At 45.5% G+C, this 17,933-nt stretch overlaps 1 protein-coding gene across 1 annotated transcript in view; it reads right to left on the bottom strand.

The window, feature by feature from the left end:
* LOC103203634 (PTTG1 interacting protein) overlaps positions 1–15,391 on the bottom strand; it is a 38,339-nt gene extending 22,948 nt beyond the window's left edge. Inside the window, exons 1-3 of the mRNA XM_007948712.1 lie at positions 15,280–15,391; positions 6,005–6,057; positions 4,469–4,577 (exon numbers count right to left, since the gene is read on the bottom strand). Of these exons, the coding sequence (XP_007946903.1) occupies positions 4,469–4,577; positions 6,005–6,057; positions 15,280–15,391 (274 nt within the window). The remainder of the gene's footprint in view (positions 1–4,468; positions 4,578–6,004; positions 6,058–15,279) is intronic.
* Between the last annotated feature and the right edge of the window lie 2,542 nt (positions 15,392–17,933).

Below are 17,933 nucleotides of genomic sequence, written 5' to 3'. Positions count from 1 at the left end.
TTCTGCCCCTAAATATATCACATGAACTTAACTTAGCCTGGATTGTTCTCATCTACCGTTGACTCAACAACCTTATGTACAACAGAACTACATGTGAACTGCTGTATGGAAAGTGAATTTGCTCTGTAAATCTTCACCCAAATAAAAATAAATTAAAAAAAAAAAAAAAAAAAGAAATGCCAAGTTATGTTCTTCTTTTTGGTTTTCTAACTTCAGGTCTTTGCATATTTCATTATACCTTATTTTGTCTTCTTGAGTCACCTTTTGAAATCTTTATTCAGCTCTTTTATCTGGTGATTTTGTCCATTCACTTTAGCTACTCTCCATTCAAGAGCAAGTTTCAGGGTCTCTTCTGACATTCATTTTGGTCTTTCTTCCTGTCCTGTCTTTTTAATGACCTTTTACTTTCTTCATGTATGATGTCCTCCCATAAAACACCTAGTCTTCTTCAGTCATTAGTGTTCAATGTATCAACTCTATTCTTCAGATGATCTCTAAATTCAGGTGCAATATACTCAAGGTCATACTTTGGTTCTCAAGGACTTGTTTTAATTTTCTTCAGCTTCAAATTAAACTTGCATTTGAGCAATTGATGGGGCTGTTCTGCAATCAGCCCCTGGCCTTGTTCTAAGTGATGATATTGAGCTTCTTCATTGTCTCCACAGATATAACTGATTTGATGTCTAGGTAATGCTTCTGGTGAAGTCCACATGTATAGTCACTGTTTACGTTGTTGAAAAAAGGTATTTCCAATGAATAGGCTGTTGATCTTGCAAAATTCTATCATGTGATCTCCAGTGTCACTTCCATCACCAAGGCTCTATTTTCCAACTATTGATCCTTCTTTGTTTCCTTCTTTGATTGCATTCCAATCACCACTGATTATCAGTGCATCTTGATTGTATGCTCGATCAATTTCAGATTGCAGAAATTGGTAAAAATCTTTAATTCTTCTCTTAGACACTCTTCAAGCCTGGAAATGAACTTATCCTCATGGCTCAACTTTCAGCCAAATAACAGACAGGGTGTAAGGTGGATGATAACACCAGGAAGGTGTTCATTAGAACGATCAATCACATATGATCAAAAGGGTGGCATGTGCCCAGGGACAAAGCTGAGAAAGTAGGAAGGGATAGGAAAGAAGGACAAATGAAAACAGTAAACACAGGGAGGAGTGGGAAGAGTACTGTTACATTGTGGAGACTGCAATGAACGTCACAAAACAAGCTGTACATGAATTACTGAACGGAAAACCAATTTGCTCTGTAAACTTTGACCCAAATCACAGTAAAAGAAAAAAATCTTCCATTTCTTCATCTTTGGCATTAGTGGCTGGTGTGTAAATTTGAATAATAGATGCATTTACTATCTTTCTTGTAGGTGTATGGGTATTATTATGACTGACAGCATTGTACTTTAGGATAAATCTTGAAAGTTCTTTTTGTCATTCCTTTTCAATTTGTCATTACCAGTGTAGTACACCACAACTGTCCAATTCAAAGTGGCCCATAGAACATTTCAGCTCAGTAATACTTAGAGTATCTATCTCCAAACGTTCCATTTCATTTTTGACAACTCTCGATTTCCCTACATTAGTACCCTCTATGTTCTGAACATTAATGGATATTGCAGCTATTTCTCATTTTGAGTTGTGCCCTATCAGCAAATGAAGGACCTTAAAGTTTTACTTTAAGGATGACTTAAGGCACCTACTGATGAAGGTTGAAGAATACAGTCTGCAGTATGGATTACATCTCAACATAAAGAAAACAAAAATCCTCACAACTGGACCAATGAGCAGCATCACAATCAATGGAGAGAAGATTGAGGTTGTCAAGGAATTCACATTGCTTGGTTCTACAATCGATGCCAACGGAAGCAGCAGTCAGGACATTAGACGACGTGTAGCATTGGGAAAGTCAACTGCGAAGGAACTGTTTCAAGTGCTGAGGAGCAAGGATATCTCCTTGAGGACTAAGGTGTGCCTGACACAAGCCATGATATTTCCAATCACCTTGTATGCATGTGAGAGCTGGACAATGAATAGGGAAGACCGAAGAAGAGTTGATGCTTTTGAGTTGTGGTGCTGGCGAAGAATGCTGAAAGTACCGTGGACTGCTAAAAGAACTAACAGATCTGTCCTGGAGGAAGTGCAGCCAGAATGCTCCTTGGAAGCAAGAATGGCCAGACTTCGTCTCACCTATTTTGGTCATGTTGTAAGAAGGGACCATTCCCTGGAGAAGGATGTCATGCTTGGTAGGGTGGAGGGTCGACGAAAGAGGGGGAGGCCTTCAACGAGATGGATTGATACAGTGGCTGCGATGATGGGCTCGAGTATAGCAGGGATTGTGGGGCTGGTGCGGGATCGGGCAGTGTTTCGTTCTGCTGTGCATGGGGTCGCTATGAGTCGGAAACGACTCGACGGCACTTAACAACAACAACAACAAAGTTTTACTCCATCCACATTATTAAGGTTGACTCTGCTTTGAGAAAGCAAGCTCTTCCTTGGTCGTGTTTTGAGTGCCTTCCAACCTGAGGGGCTCCTCTCCCAGTATTATATCAAACAATGTTTCACTGCTACTCTTAAGATTTTCACTGGCCAATTTTTTTAGAAATAGATTGCCAAGTCTTTCTTCCCTTAATCTGGAAGCTCTACTGAAACCTGTCCACTATGGGTGACCCTGCTGGTATATGAAATACTGGTGGCATAGCTTCCAGCATTACAGCAACATACAAACCACCACAGCACAACAAAATGACAAACAAATGGTGGAGGGTCACACAACAAACGCTTTCTTTTCTTTTTTTTTTTTTTTGCCAGTCTATGCATTCTATACCATTTCAGTGATTGACTTCAACTGTACAGGAGTCCCAAGAAGAAACAACCTTCTGTTGAGGACAAAAGTAGAACTACTATTTGGGTATGTTTTTTTCCCTCCTTTACCCAAATTTATATGTCTACTATCTAGTTAGTGGTTTACCCTTCCTTCCCCACACATCCCTAGTAACCATCAAAGAGTATTTCTTTTGTCAAACCCTTTACTTAACTTTTTACAATAGTGGTCTCACACAGTATTTGTCCTTTTGTGATTAACTTCACTCAGCGTAACAGCATCCAAATTCATCCATGTTATGTTTCACAGATTCATTATTGTTCTTTAATGTTGTGTAGTATACCACTGTTGTGTGTAAGTACCATGGTTTGTTGATCCACATTTAGGTTATTTCCATCTTTTTGCTATTGTTAATAGTGTTGTGGTGAACATAGGTGTACATACATCTGTGAGTATCACAGCTCTCATTTCTCTAGAATGTATACCTAATAATGGGATTGCTGGATCATATGGTATTACCATCTCTAGCTTTTTAAGGACATGCCATACCATTTGCCACAATAGTTGCACCATTTTAGTCCTACCAGCAGTGTATGAGGGTTCTAGTCTATCCACACTCACGATGAACCATTTAATAATGAATGAAACAAGACCAAGATTTTCTCCAAATCTACAAAGGTCAGTGATAGGGTATCCCAGTCAATGAGCTGATATTTACACATTTCACACGTACTATTCCTGTTAGTTTAACTTTATCAATAAATACATTTATACTGATTTTTCAGCTGAAATGTTTGTGTGGTGCACACTGGAGCTCTAATATGCCAAACTGCCTCTTATATCATACAATCATGTTATTCCCAGATCAGGAGACACTATATAAATGACTTGTATTTTTTACTGAGGCTTAGTCAAAATTCCTTCCTACTATAGAAGGATTTAAAAACAAACAAACAAACAAACCAAGCCTAGGGAAACCCCTCAAGTCTTCACCAGTTTTTGAAGACTGACCAAAAGCCACAACTAAAGACTCAGAAGATGAACACCTGCCCACAAGTGGCTAAGATGGCATTCTGGGGTATCATTGTGCTGGCCAGGTAAGACCCCCAGTAAGCAACTTTTCACTTTGAGCCTCTGAGATGGTCAAGTCCCACAGGAGAAGGGACTTATTAGCTTCAAGTCAGACATGCTGGTGCATTTTGGCCAGTGTCAGGAGAATTAGTGCTCAGTTAGGACATTAAAGTTCTGAAAAGGCAGAATACTTTAAGGCTATCCCTACCACCACTCTCTGTGATGTTGTTTAGAGTGGGAGAAAGCAAGGTCAACACCACTCCAACCATATAGGCCTAAGGAGCCGTGAGCACCAACTGCGTGGAATGTGCTGAGACTGTCTAGGATGTGGAGAGACTTCAGTGCCCAGGCTGATGGCCTAGAAGGTGCTCCTCCAGATTCCCCCACGGCTTCCAGCTGTTCTCATAGACCTGGTGTGCTAACACTGGCTTCCCAACATCTTGCTGGGAGTGTCACAGAGCTACTGGGATAGTGTTTTCTGTCAATTTATGTTAACTGAGCACACATCAGAAATTTTAAAAAAGCACTGCTTTTGCAAGAAGTAAATTAAAACAACAACTTACCCCAGCAAACACCCCAGCGTGCAGAACTTAATTTACAAAGAGACCCAGGTGGCAAGATTTTTCGAACTGGGTAGTCCAAGCATGCATTATTGGTGTTACACCAAAGACACTGAAAGAAATAAGCAGTGGATGAACATCTAAGTGAAATATGAAAAACACTCCTCACCAGCTCATGACCTATGAGCAAAGCACCTCCCCTTGGATGGCCAAGACGGCCTCAGCCTCCCAACCAGTCTGCTCTCAGTCCTGCTCAGCATCTTTTTGTTCACAGCACGGTGGCTAGTGGTTCTCATCTGCTCAAGAGCATCACACTCAAAGGAAAAGCCAAGGCCCGTGGGAACCTCAGACTCTTTTTCCTTGTGCTGAACTGGCTCCCTCCCCAGGGCCTTTGCACAGCCTGCTTACTCTGCCTGGATGCTATTCCCCTGCACATCGGGAGGCTCCTTCACCTTCTCTGACAAACATCACCTTCTCAAGAAGGCCTTTACCAACTTACTTCAAACTGCAACCCTCCTCACCTTCTTCCCTTGCTGGGCAGTTTTCCTCCTATCACATACATAGCCCTAACCTCTTGTGCATTGTATATCGTGCCTTGGACACAATGCTTATACAAGAACAGGTATCTGTGTCCTCCTCAGACATCTCATAAGCACCCAGGACAAGTATGGCCCATGGTGGGCACTCACTACATATTGAATGAACAGATTATCATTACCATGACAATCTCTGCTTTTAGTCAGGTACTTTGCATCTAGCCTTTAATCTCCATAGCCACATTAAGATGTGGGTTATTAATGCACCCAGCTGAAAGGTGATGTAACTGAGGCTAAAAGTGTCTGTTCCAAACTTTCAATTCCCTAATATGTTAGGTTGAGGGTGACACAGAGCCCACCATATATGCGTCAACGGTACATAAAGCAGCCCCAAGAGTATTTAACTCCCCTGGCACAGTGGACTAGAATGTGGTCAAGAGAATCAGCAAGCACTGGGAGAGACTGACACCCCTCTGCCCCACATTGAGGGGATACCTGAACTGTGCCTGAAGTGGCACTTACACATGATGCCAGAGCCAAGATCTCACTTTATATTTTAAATCTTGAAGTTAGCAGTTCAACTGAATTCAGGAGGATATAAAATCATGACTTTTTGTCCCAGGTTACCATGAAAGTCTATTAACGAGAAATATTCAGAGGAAACCGGGCTTACCCAGGGCTATTTATATAATGCCCACTTTAGTGTCTTATGTTTATAATGGGTTCTGGCTGTATTTAATCAACAGCACTAAAACTCTCCTTATCATGGCCATTTGGGAAACTCTTCCACCACAAAAGCTAAATATCATGAATGGACAATTTTCAGGTGATACCTGCAGTTTTCCATGAGACAGTTTAATATGCCCAAGAAAGGCCAAAATAACTGTTAATAACTGTCATGAAAAATACCTCCATAAATCCCAAATAACAGAACCATTAAGTGACTCTGGCTTTAGAAAAAGAGTGTCTATCTGAGGATTAGGTGGCAATTTGTGTTACTTACGGAGACATTTTTCAGGCACTCTTCACAGGTTCTATTTGAATTTTGAGAGCAAGCTGTGGGGAAAGATAAGTAAATCAATGAGAGTCTTGCGACATAAACATTAGATCGCAAGAGGCAGGGGACATTCATGAATCACCCTGGAGCTCAACTATGATCCAGAATCACAAGACAAACATTCTCCCCTAGACACCCCCCCCAGGAACACACCTCCTTCAGGGTACACCAACATACACAGAGCATTTACCAAATGCCGCTGTGAGCGCGGCACCAAGGGGACACAAGAGCTGTGCACAAATACTCCCACCCTCATAAGGTGTCCTGGAGGAAGATGATTCAAAAAAGAAGGGAGTGTTGCAGGTTGCTGGAGCGCAGAAGAGGTACACTGCATCTTGGGATAATCACTAACAGACTAAAACCTGCAGCTTCGTAGCAGATATTCTCTGGAACCAGAGTCTCCCCATTCAACACCACAGTAATGCCAATGACGTTCCACCAGGATTTTCAGACCCACACACAGAGCACCTGTGACTAATCACAGGCCTCAGTCCCCTATCATCCTCCCCAAGACAGTGTGGGATGTGCCAGGCAATCAGCTGCTCCAATCATGTGGGTGGCAGTGCCCCTGGGGCTCTAACCACAACTCGCAGTACAGCTGCTACAGGAAGGAGTCAAACTCCAACCAACTCACAGCTTTGGAACTCAAGCTAATTAGAAAAGAAGGGCTGAATATATAAAAGACCACCAGTATGTTGTCATGCTTACTTATGCTGATGGCTTACTCCCCACCGCCCCTTAAGCACAAACACACCACCCACACATATACAAGCCCCCCCCCCACACACACACACCAAAAGCTCTATGCTCAGTGCTAAAATCAGCAGGGAAATGAAGACTCAAGTCCCAAAAATATATCACCACGCCCCCACCAGAATGGCTAAAATTACAAGGATGACAGTATTAAGTGTTGGTGAGGATGGAGCTAACTGGAACTCTCACAGTGCTGATGGGGTGTGAAATGGTTCCACTGCCTTGGTAAAAGGGAGGGCAGCTGCTCACAAGACACACACACCCCTACCCTCTGACCTAGCAATCCTACTTGGCCATATTAAACAGTGCTTCTCAGAGTCTCTGAGGGTGGTCTGTTAAATTTTATTTAAGCTTTCTTTGGACAATTTGAAAATTTCAGAACCATAGATTCTGTTCAGCCAAGGGAAGTTAAGGAAAACTGACAACCACTAAACTACCTTTGGGTGCTGTTGAAGAAGAGGAAGAGGACAGGGCTGCTAAGGTTTCAAGTCTTCAGTGATGTGGCACTGGGGGAAGGGAGGCACAATGTGGGGTAAGGGGGGGCAGAGGGAGGCGCTAGCAGAAGAATGGGGAGGACTTGGCACCAATATGAACCCTCAATGTGAAAATTTGATTTCCTAGTTCTGGAACCCAGAAGGGCCTAGACACAATCCGGAGAAGCAGAGGCACGGCACACCCAGTGCCCAGGCCGTGGTCTCTGGACACTGCTCCCCTTTAAAAGAAGCCAGGGCTCCTTGCTCCTTGGAGAGATGGTGAATACCAGGACTGGGGCTGGGAAAGGGCAAGTTCAGCCTTGAATAGCTTATTGTGCCAGAAAGTGAGAGAGTGCTCACAAGTGATGGGCAGATGACAAAACCCAGAAGCCAGCCTTGTGTGTGTGTGTGCGCACACGTGTGCGCGCGTGCAGGGCAGTGTGTCCTCCTGCTCACATCTGGGACAATTTAAACATCAAAATGACAGGAATGGACTATCACCCCTGAATAAAACAGTCCATGATTCATACCAACATGAAGTAAATAGGAGGCCGACTAGTAAACATGGAGCAATGGTGAGTTGAAGTATCCCATTTTGCAGTCATCCCAGTAAAGAATTACCTGCAGGTAATTAAAGGTGAGAATTACCTGCAGTGGAGGCTGTGGAGTGACATGATCTTACAGTTTCAAAGCCCCTTCCACAAATGAATCATCCCTTACAAAGAGAAACACAGCACATTTACAGGAGAGAAACCTGGCAGAATTGTTTTGAACACGATCAGTTATCACCCAGTAACCTGTAAGCAACACAACAATAGGACAAAGTGGCAGCTGATGCTCCTCTGAGGGCATAATGAGGACACTGCATCATGGCTGGCTGTGGGGGCTCCTGTATCATATCATAATGAAATAACGAGACGCACCCAAACCAAGGCAGGGGCCTTCCACAAGCCAGCACTATGAAAATGGAGAGGCTGAAGAGCTAGTCCTGCTCAAAGGAGAGTAAAAAGACTCTCCCAACTAAATGTCCCATGTGATCCTGGATGAGGTCAGGGTGAGGATAAAAGGACATTACTAGGATACTTGGTTGGATGTGTACATAGACGTACATGTCAAATCAAGATCAGATCAATGTTAAATGTCTGGATTTTGATCATCATACTGCAGCATAAAGGAATATCCTCATTCTTAAGATATATACCCTGAAGAATTCAGAGGTGAAGGGTCACATCACAGCTTATTCTCAAATGCTTTGGTAAAAATAATAAGCAAATACTCAAAGAGAGCAGCAAAGCACATGAGGCAAACGTGACTCTAAAAGGGAATTCAGGAGTTCACTGAACTGGGCTGTCAACCTCTGTGTAGCTCTGGAATTTTCCTAACTAGGGAGTTGGGGAGGGGGGGCTTTGAGGAAATCGGCACAGCTGCCTAACATGCCCCACTTGCAATTGCTTCTAAAAATCATTTACAAGAAAGGACATACTTCCTTCTCACCGGTCTCAGAAACTAGACCTCTCCAAGCCATGGGAGCCAGGGAGGCTGGGGAGTAGGCGCTCCTTGATGGAGATTTTCCTTTGTAAAGCTGTGTTTGGATAGCTAAGATGACTGGTCTTATGCGAACAGGAGCTCTGGTGGCGTAGTGCCTAAGGCACTTGACTGCTAACCAGAAAGCTGGCAGTTCAAACCCACCAGCCACTCCTCAGAAGGAAGGTTGGGTAATCTACTTCCGTAGTGATACTGCCTCGGAAACCCAAAGAGGAGTCACTGTGAGTTGGGTCCAACTCGATGGCACATAACGACAACAACAACGTGTGAACAAAAAGAATTATGCTCCAAGATACATACTACAAACTCTACACTACCCCCCAAGGCTTGGCAACTTTGGGCCAGCAGGAATCATGGGAGAGCCCAGGGGTACACTCAGGCCTTGACAGCTGCCAGCACAAATGAGGGCAAAGCAGGCTTGTGATGTAAAGGAGATGTCAGTGTTACAGTCTTCACTCAGGTCATTGCAAAAGCTGGGGGAAGCCATGCTGGTCTCGCATCTGAAAAACCACACCATCTCATAGTATGACAGGAAAATGCACTAACCACTGACTCTCAAAGCCAAGCAACATTTGCTTTCTCTAAGAGGTCAATACACCTCTTATCACAGGGTGCAAAAACCATGTGCTTAAAACTAGAGATAATAAAACGAAGCCTGTACTTCTTAAGTCTAATGCTAAGACCAATGTCCTAACTTCTGAAATCCTAGGACCAAAAGTCTTCCCTTAGACCCTATTTATCAATAGCAAGAGAACATACCATCTCGTTCATTTGGGGAAACTATATAAAAAGACAAAAAAGGTCCTTTTGTTAAGAGATACTAAACCATGCCCCACTTTTGATTTCTCACCTAAAGTTTCAGGTGCATCAGTTAATTTATTAAGTACAAAGGACACACACAAGCATGTGTAAAGAGATACATTTAAATAAAGAAAAGATAAAATTTATTATTTATCCAATATGTGTCACATGTCAGACAGGCCAAGGGCTGCAGTGTGCCTTGCCCCTTGCCATAGACAAGCCTGTTGTTAAAGCAGCATCATACCAGCCAGCCCAGTGACAGACATATGGAGAACACTAACATTGTCCATTTCAGGTTAAGAAATGAGGGGAAAATTCATGTAGACAAAAAGTCCCTGTCATCATGCTATCTTGGTAGAAAAGGAAGAAAAGAAGAATGGCAGCATACATCAAAAGGATGTTCCATGTGTATACTTATAACATCTTACACAATTTACTGAAAGAGCAAGCAAGACAGACTCAAGGACCTTTCTCAGATGGCAGATGCCCCCCAAATCCGAAGTCTGACTACAGAGCAGGACCCTTCACCCCTGCTGACCAGCCTCAGCCACAATGTTCTCTCTTCAGGAGCAGCACAAGGTCCTTCCGGGACCGCCTTCCTGCCACACAGGCAAATGAAGCCCTTGGACAAGTCTAACCACATATACAGGGGCTCTGGTCGCATAGTGCCTAAGGCACTTGACTGCTAACCAGAAGGCTTGTGGTTCAAACCCACCAGCCACTCCTCGGTAGGAAGATAGGGCAATCTATTTCCGCAGTGATACTGCCTCGGAAACCCAAAGAGGGGTCGCTATGAGTCGGGGCCGACTCGACAGCACGTAACAACAACAACCACATATACAATTTGAGTGGTGCCCATCAAGGTTTCTCTAAATTACATTAATTTTCCTATAAAGACCTTTGATACATCATGGGTTCCTAATGACTCTCCCACACTCAAGAAAACATTAAAAAGTGTTGGTGTAAACTATGTTACATACACACAGTGGAACACCATGCAACTCTAAAGAATAACATAGAATCTGCAAAACACCACGTAACGTGAATGAACTTGGGGGACATTATGCTGAGTGAAATAAGTCAATCACAGAAGGACAAATACTTTATTAATCCGTTATTGTAAAAAGTCAAGGAAAGGTTTATATATAGAAGGAAATTTTCCTTGTTGGTTACTTGGGGTGGGAGAGGAGAGCAGGGAACACTGTTAGATAGGTAGAGATAAGTACTGATTTGGGTGAAGAGAAAGGCAATGTACCAAATGTGAGTGATCAACATGGTGGCACTGAAGAAGAGGAAGACATAGAGAGGTACATGGGAGGTACAGACAAGAAAGATGAACCTTTTGCACATATAGTACTGCGGTCAGTGAAGGCAAACATGGATATATGGGTGCATAGATGGGTGGACAGGTTGAAGGATTAGGTATATCTATGCAGGGGGGAGTGTATCCAAGACCATGTATATGGTATTGGCAGACAATGGTTCTACAAGTGTATTTGTATGTTCTGTAAGACTCCCCAGGTGTATAGCAGAGCTGACAAGAAACAAGGTTGCAGTCACTTCTTGGACACAGCCAGCTACCCAGAGGGAGCGAGTAGTTGAACACGTAGGCTCAGGACCATAGTTACAGGGGACATCAAGCTTAACTGGCAAAACACACTACACAACACATTGTTCCACCTCCTACTTTGGTGAGTAGCAACTGGAATCTTAAAAGCCTGCAAGCAGCCATCTAGATGCAACGATGGGTCTCTCCTTGTCCAGAGCAAAGAAGAATGAAGAAAACCAAAGATTCATGGAAACAATTAGTCCAAGCGAATGGTACACCACGTGATCCTCAGCCTATGACCATGAGACCCAAAGAACTAGATGGTACCCAGCTACCACTGTCAACCACTTGGAGGGGGAATCTATGTAGGAGATCCTGGATAGAGAGGGAGAACAATGTGGAACAAAACTCAAAATCATTTTGGGGGGGGGACCAGGTTTGCTGGTCTGATAGAGACTCATGGAACCACTGAGACTATGGTCTCTAGCAGCCATTCAGATCTGGAATTGAACCCACTCCTGTGGCTTCCAGACAAACAAAAGACAGGCATATGAGCTGAACATTTACCCCAGGTAGATACACTCCCTGGAGAGAACAATCATGGGAGAAAGAAGGGCTCTTTATGCACAGGGAGATGGCTCAGGGGGCAGGAGTGCATGGAGGGATGGACACAGGGAAGAGGTAACTATCTGGAGGAAGTGGGAGGGGAGCTGTTGCATTGGGGTAAACTGTAGTCAATGTTAGGAGACAAAGTATATGCGAACTCCTGTATGGAAAGTGAATTTGCTCTGTAACCTTTCACCCAAATCACACACACACACACACACACACACAGTGTTGGTGTGATGTATTCTTTGAATTCATTTTCCTTGCAAGGAAAACATTTTAAAAATAGCAACAGTCATATTCCTACAGTGAGGCAAGGAGCACATCACATTCTATGCAGGAAGAGGGAGAGGCCAGTTGCCATAAGCAGCCCTCCACAGGTTGGAACACAGGTCAGTGTCCTCCAGGACAGCGTGTTATCATCCCCACCATGTGAAGACTGTTGCTGATGAGAGAAACGGCACCTGCTCACACAGAAACCTGGAAAGTAGCCGAGAGGCATGCAGGTGACTCCAGTGAATGGAAGCAAACTTCCACAGCTTTCAGCTGGATCAATGGTGGAGGAAGCCCTGTGGCTAGCACTGAATTATTAGAATTTGATTCTGATTTAACTGTCACAGTCCATTTGCATTCATTTCATAGAGTCTCCGCACCTTCAGATATCCAGATGCAGCGCTAGAATCAGAGTAGCCAAGCCATATTTTCATGAGCCTGGGCTGGCCACTTCAGGGTTGTCTTTCTGCCACTTAACCTCTAATGCCAGCAAGCATGCTCTGAAACCACTGATAAAAGAGTTGCTGGTGTGATCACAGGCTCTTGGCAGACACCCATTGTTTGGTGAAAACTACTCATTCCACATTTGTCCTCAGAGCTCAGACCAAAGCTCCTAGTGCACTGTCATCTAACTTCTTTACGAAAAAACTTCAAAAAGACTGCATTGCTAACGTCACTAATACGTAAGCAGCATATAGGGATGTAGGTAAAAAGGAACAGATGAGAACAATCCTACCTAGAGCAAATATTCAGCAAGGTCAACAGAGAAGGTGCTTCGCTAGGCTGGCATTAAATAGACCTCCGCAGAACCCAGGCTAACCTGAGCTGAACACATTTGCCACTCCAGTTAGAGGCAGGTCATCCTTAAATTTAAAGGTTAGGAAAGTGATGTTTCTTAACGTTCTTACCTACGTATGGCTTTATTACCCACAACTAGGAGCCCTGGTGGTGCAACGGTTGAGTGCTCAGCTACGAACCAAAAGGTTGGCAATCTGAACCTATCCAGCAGCTCTGCAGAAGACAGACCTGGCAACTGCTTCCATAAAGATTACAGCCAAGAAAACTCTATGGTGGCAGTTCTACTCTGACAAATGGGGTCATTATGAGTCAGTCAACTCAACAGCATAAGTTTGGTTTTTGGTTTTACGTTTTTTTTTTTTTTTTTTAAAAAGGCAGCACTGTTTCCATGAAACTCAGACCTCACTGGGCATCTATCAGAATCAAGTCCATGGCACCCATCAAGTACAGGGACCCCAATAGAGACTCCAGAGGTGGGAGCTTAAATCCCACTTAAGCATGATTTTCCCTGCATGGAGACCCAGCTCCTTACCCCTTTCCAGCCCCACTTCTCACTACTTCCCTCCCCAGCAACACTCAACTTCCCTAGACTTCTTGAACTCTTTGGGCCTTAGACCATGCAGTTTCCTCCCGTCCAACTGTCCTTCAACATACAACCAGCATCTCAAGTACTTGTTTCTTCTTGGTCAGTCTTCCCAGGAACTCAGCCTGCTGGTCAACATAGTGGCTCCAGGACTGGTCACCATAAACAGGTGGGAAAAACAAATGGAAAAAAGTGTGCTGCAGTTTAGAAAGTAGAGATACTGAATCCCTTGCTTAAAAGGGACAAACATCCATGTATGAAAACTTCTTAACTATAACCAAACACCTTGAGGGAATGAGTCGCTAGGCCTTAGAACTCAGGACCACAGTCACAAGGGACATCAAGGTCAACTGGCATAACACAGTTCACAAAGAAGGGGCTGTGGTGGCATAGCAGTTAAAGCATGTGGCTTGCTAACCAAAAGGTTGGCGGTTCTAAGTCACCACCCACTCTGCAGAAGAAAGATGAGGCAGTCTGCATCTGTAAAGATTTACAGCCTTGGAAACCTTATAGGGTAGTTCTATTCTGTTCTACAGTGTCAATATGAGTCGGAATCAACTTGATGGCAGTGGGTTTAGTGCACAAAGACAATATTCTACATCCTTCTTTGCTGCGTAGTGACTGGAGTCTTAAAAGCTTATGAACCCCCACCTAAGTACAACTACTGGTCTCTTCTCATCCAGAGCAAAGAAAAGTGCATGGAATCAAAGCAACATGGTAACAATTAGTCCAAAGGAGTGATAGACCACATGAACCTCAGCCTTCACAGCCCTGAGACCAGAAGAACTAGATGGTGCCTGTCGCCACTGCGAACCACTCTGAGAAAAGATCACGAAAGGAGACCCTAGATAGAATAGGAGAAAAATGTGGAACAAAACTCAACAAGCCCCTTCACCTACCTACCACCAGCTGTGGAACCTCGAGCAAGGTTTTAAGCTCTACTTCAGGACTTCAAATCTAAACCCGAGAAAAAAAATCGTTTTCTTCCACGGTGGCAGAGAAATTAAATGAGACAGTTCGCTAGGCATTGTGACAAGGCACCATCCGCCGAAAGAACAAACAGCATCCTCGCGGACACTTTCCACAGCAGCGCTGGTCACTGGTCGTGGTTTTCGAGATGGGTTTGTCTTACAGTCTTGCGCAAGGGGGACAGCAAAAGTTAAATAAAGACGAAAAATTAACCTGCCCGTGTCGTCTCTTCTGCTGACGTCCGGTGCCCCCAGCGCAAATAAGGCCCCTGCTATGGCAGAACTAAGGAGCTCTGGTGGCGCAGCGGTTAAAGCTTTTGGTTGCTAAACAAAAGAGAGGCAGTTCAAACCCACCAGCCATTCTGGGGGAGAAGCGTGAGGCAGTCTGCTTCCGTAAAGATTTAGTTTTGGAAACTCTGTGGGGCAGTTCTACTCTGTCCTACAGGGTCGCTACGACTCGGAAGGAACTGAATGGCAGCGGGTGTGGTTTTCATTTTGGGTGGTGGGACTGGGTGTAGCTATCGGGGAACATCCCAACTTTGGGGCTCTCGGCCGCAAGTCTCTCAGTTCGCCGCGCTCCGGAATCCCGGGGAAAGGTGTGGGGCCCCTAGCCGCCTCCTGCTCTAGCGAACATCTGTGCTCTCCCTACAGTCTGAGAGTCACCCTGTCCACGGGGGAACTAGTCGCGGAAGCCGCGCGCCGCCGGGCGAGGTCAACACAACACTGGCGCAGCCGCTCGAGAGGCTCCGCCAGGGGGGCCTAACCCGACCGTGCCTGCGCCCAACCCCGCCCCTTAACCGACCCAGTGCCCTCGCCCTCGCCCTCGCCCTCGCCCTCGCCCTCGCCCTCGCCCGCGCCCGACAAGCCCTCACCTGCCCCGAGCGGCTGCTGCGCGGGGGCCGCTGGAAGGAGCAGAAGCAGCGCGAAGCCGCCGAAAGGCAGCGCCCAGCGTGGCGTTGGCCAGCGGGCCCCGCTGTATGCCATGGTCGCTCGGGTCCGGGTCGTCAGTCTTCGGTCGGTCAGTGCGTCAGGAAAGGCGCCGTCAGCAACGCCAGCCCAGCGATCTCTGGCCGGAAAAGCCGCAGGGCCGGAAACGCCCGCTGGGCGGACGGCGCCGCGCAGTGCGCAGCCGCGGCTCCGTCCGTTCGCCCCCCCCCCCCCCCCCCCCCCCCCCCCCCCCCCCCTCTCTGCCTTTGACCCGCCCCTTGCGCTCCGGTTCAGCCCAGTGCGCACGCGCGGCGGAGGGACAACTGCAGTTGGGGAGGGGTTTAACGAAGGAGAGGGATGTTCTCTGGGTTTGACCCTAACATAGTGAAGTAGTCGGGAAGGATCCCTCAGCGAGGTTTCGCTGCTGTATGTCACCGCTTGGTCCATGCCCCATTGCGGACACTCTCGTTCCAGGCACCTCTGTCCCAAGCACCCTTTCCCCATTATCTCCATCCCTGGCACCCTCGTCCCTACCCCCGATCCTCGTACGGGGCACTACAATCTACTGATGGAGCGAGTTGCCTCGGTGCTACCTAGGGCGTAATAGGGTTCCATGCGAGGTCAGTGGTAGCCATTATCAAAACCTGTTAACACACAAAATTGAACAAATGCAAGGCAAAAAAAAAAAAAAAAATGATGTCACCACTTTAAAGTATTAAATGTAAAACGGAATTGCACGCTACACGTAGGTTTGTAACTTGGTCTCTGGGTAACAGGCTTGTTAATTACTGCTCCGCACTACAAGTTTCAGGAGCTCTGGTAGCATAGTGGCTGAGGCACTTGACTGGTAACCAGAAGGCACCAGCCACTCCTGGGAAGGAAGATGGGGCAATCTACTTCCGTAGTGATACTTCCTCAGAAACCCCAGGAGGGGTCGCTATGAGTCGGGGCCGACTCGATGGCACATAACAACAACAACTGCAAGTTGGGCCAGTGAGCCTGCCCAAGGCCCGCACCAGGTCACTCAGGAACTGGTCACTCTGGAGTTGGTCCCAGACATCCCCCTCCCCAACTCCCTGATGCTCCTGTGCACCTGACTGGTGAGTGCTGCCCACCACCCGGACTCTGGACACTCCAACCACTCCTGTGGTGCACCTTTAGAGACGTCCCAGCTTCCCCTATAACAACCGGGAAGCTCCTCTGGTGTAGTCTCGTGTCCTGCCTGAAAAGCCTCTGGCATCCTGGAGGTCTCATTGAGTACTGTCTGACGGCAGCCAAAAACAAGTTATCCCTATCTATGGACAGTTCCTTGGTTCCTGGAAGGACCTTCTGGATGCAGCCCCAGTTGCCTGGGGGAGGGGTGGTGGTGGATGACATTCTCAAGATGCTTTCTCTCTGTCCCTATCCCACTCTCCTGTCCCTTAGTTGATCTGCCCCAAGGCTCTCTCAGACTCTGCTGTCAGGGGAATCCCCCTGAGTGAAACACTGCTAATGCTAAATCTAAAAATATTCCTCTTAACAAAGTTATAGATTACCCATAACCTTGTTCTTATTGTCATCCACAATATCAAGGTGACTTTAACCTAGCTTAGGTCACATGATCAAAAATTCAAAATCTGCCACATCCAAATAAAGAATTACTCTATTCTCCCTTTCCTTTAACTTTTGTCCCTTAGATCTCTGTGGTGGTTAAGTTTGTGTGTCAACTTGGCTGGGCCTGGTTGACTGGCTGGGCAGCTGAATGTAGTTATTCCCCATGGTGAGATTGGTAATTAACTCCATGGTGGAATCTATTGGATCAGCTGAGTAGCTACTTTGGGTATGTGGTCTGTTTCCCATATATAAGAAACAGCTTTTGGAATGGTCTCTAGCTTATGGCACACTTGAACCCTGCATGTGGTTGTGTTGTTTAGCAGCCTGCCATGCTCTGCCAACCTTGGGACTTTTAATGGACTTGAATTAATGGTCTGCCATGTGGTTTGGTAACATTGGGACTGTGCCTTTTATTTGTCAACCTTAGGCTTGTCAGTCTCAGCAGCCAGCAGCTGTTTGATTGAAGAAACACCTCTAGCTTCAGTGGCTGGGAGCAGAAAGCAGAGCTGAAGCGCAGGGTTGAGGGGCTTTCACCCAGCCCCTAGAGCCTGGCACTTTGAACTCAGACTTAAAGCCTCCAAACTGTAATAGAATAAATTCCTGTTTGTTAAGGCCATCCCATTTGTGGTATATTCCCGTCAGAGTGACATTAGGTAACCAGAACAATCTTCATCAAATGTTCACATTGTAAGTTTTGAGAATTTAGTTATTTATGTACATAAACCCAAAACAAACCCACTGCCATCAAGTATCAACCCTCTAGGAGTGAATAGAACTGTCCCATAGAGTTTCCAAAGCTATAAATCTCTATGAAAGCAGACTGCTTCATCTTTCTCCCTCGTGGAGTGGCTGGTGGGTTTGAATCTTTTGGATAGCAGCCAAATGCTTTAACCACTACACCACCAGAGCTCCTTCTTACATACATAAAGACCATTCAAAACAACCTCAAAAGTGCTTTAAACTTTTATTACTGAAACTATCATTTACATTCCCAAGAGAAGCTTTG

This window comes from Orycteropus afer, unplaced genomic scaffold (assembly GCF_000298275.1).
Source record: "Orycteropus afer afer isolate SDZICR_OR568_19922 unplaced genomic scaffold, OryAfe1.0 scaffold00219, whole genome shotgun sequence".
Classification (NCBI taxonomy): Eukaryota; Metazoa; Chordata; class Mammalia; order Tubulidentata; family Orycteropodidae; genus Orycteropus; species Orycteropus afer.
This window is presented reverse-complemented; position numbering and strand designations above follow the sequence as displayed.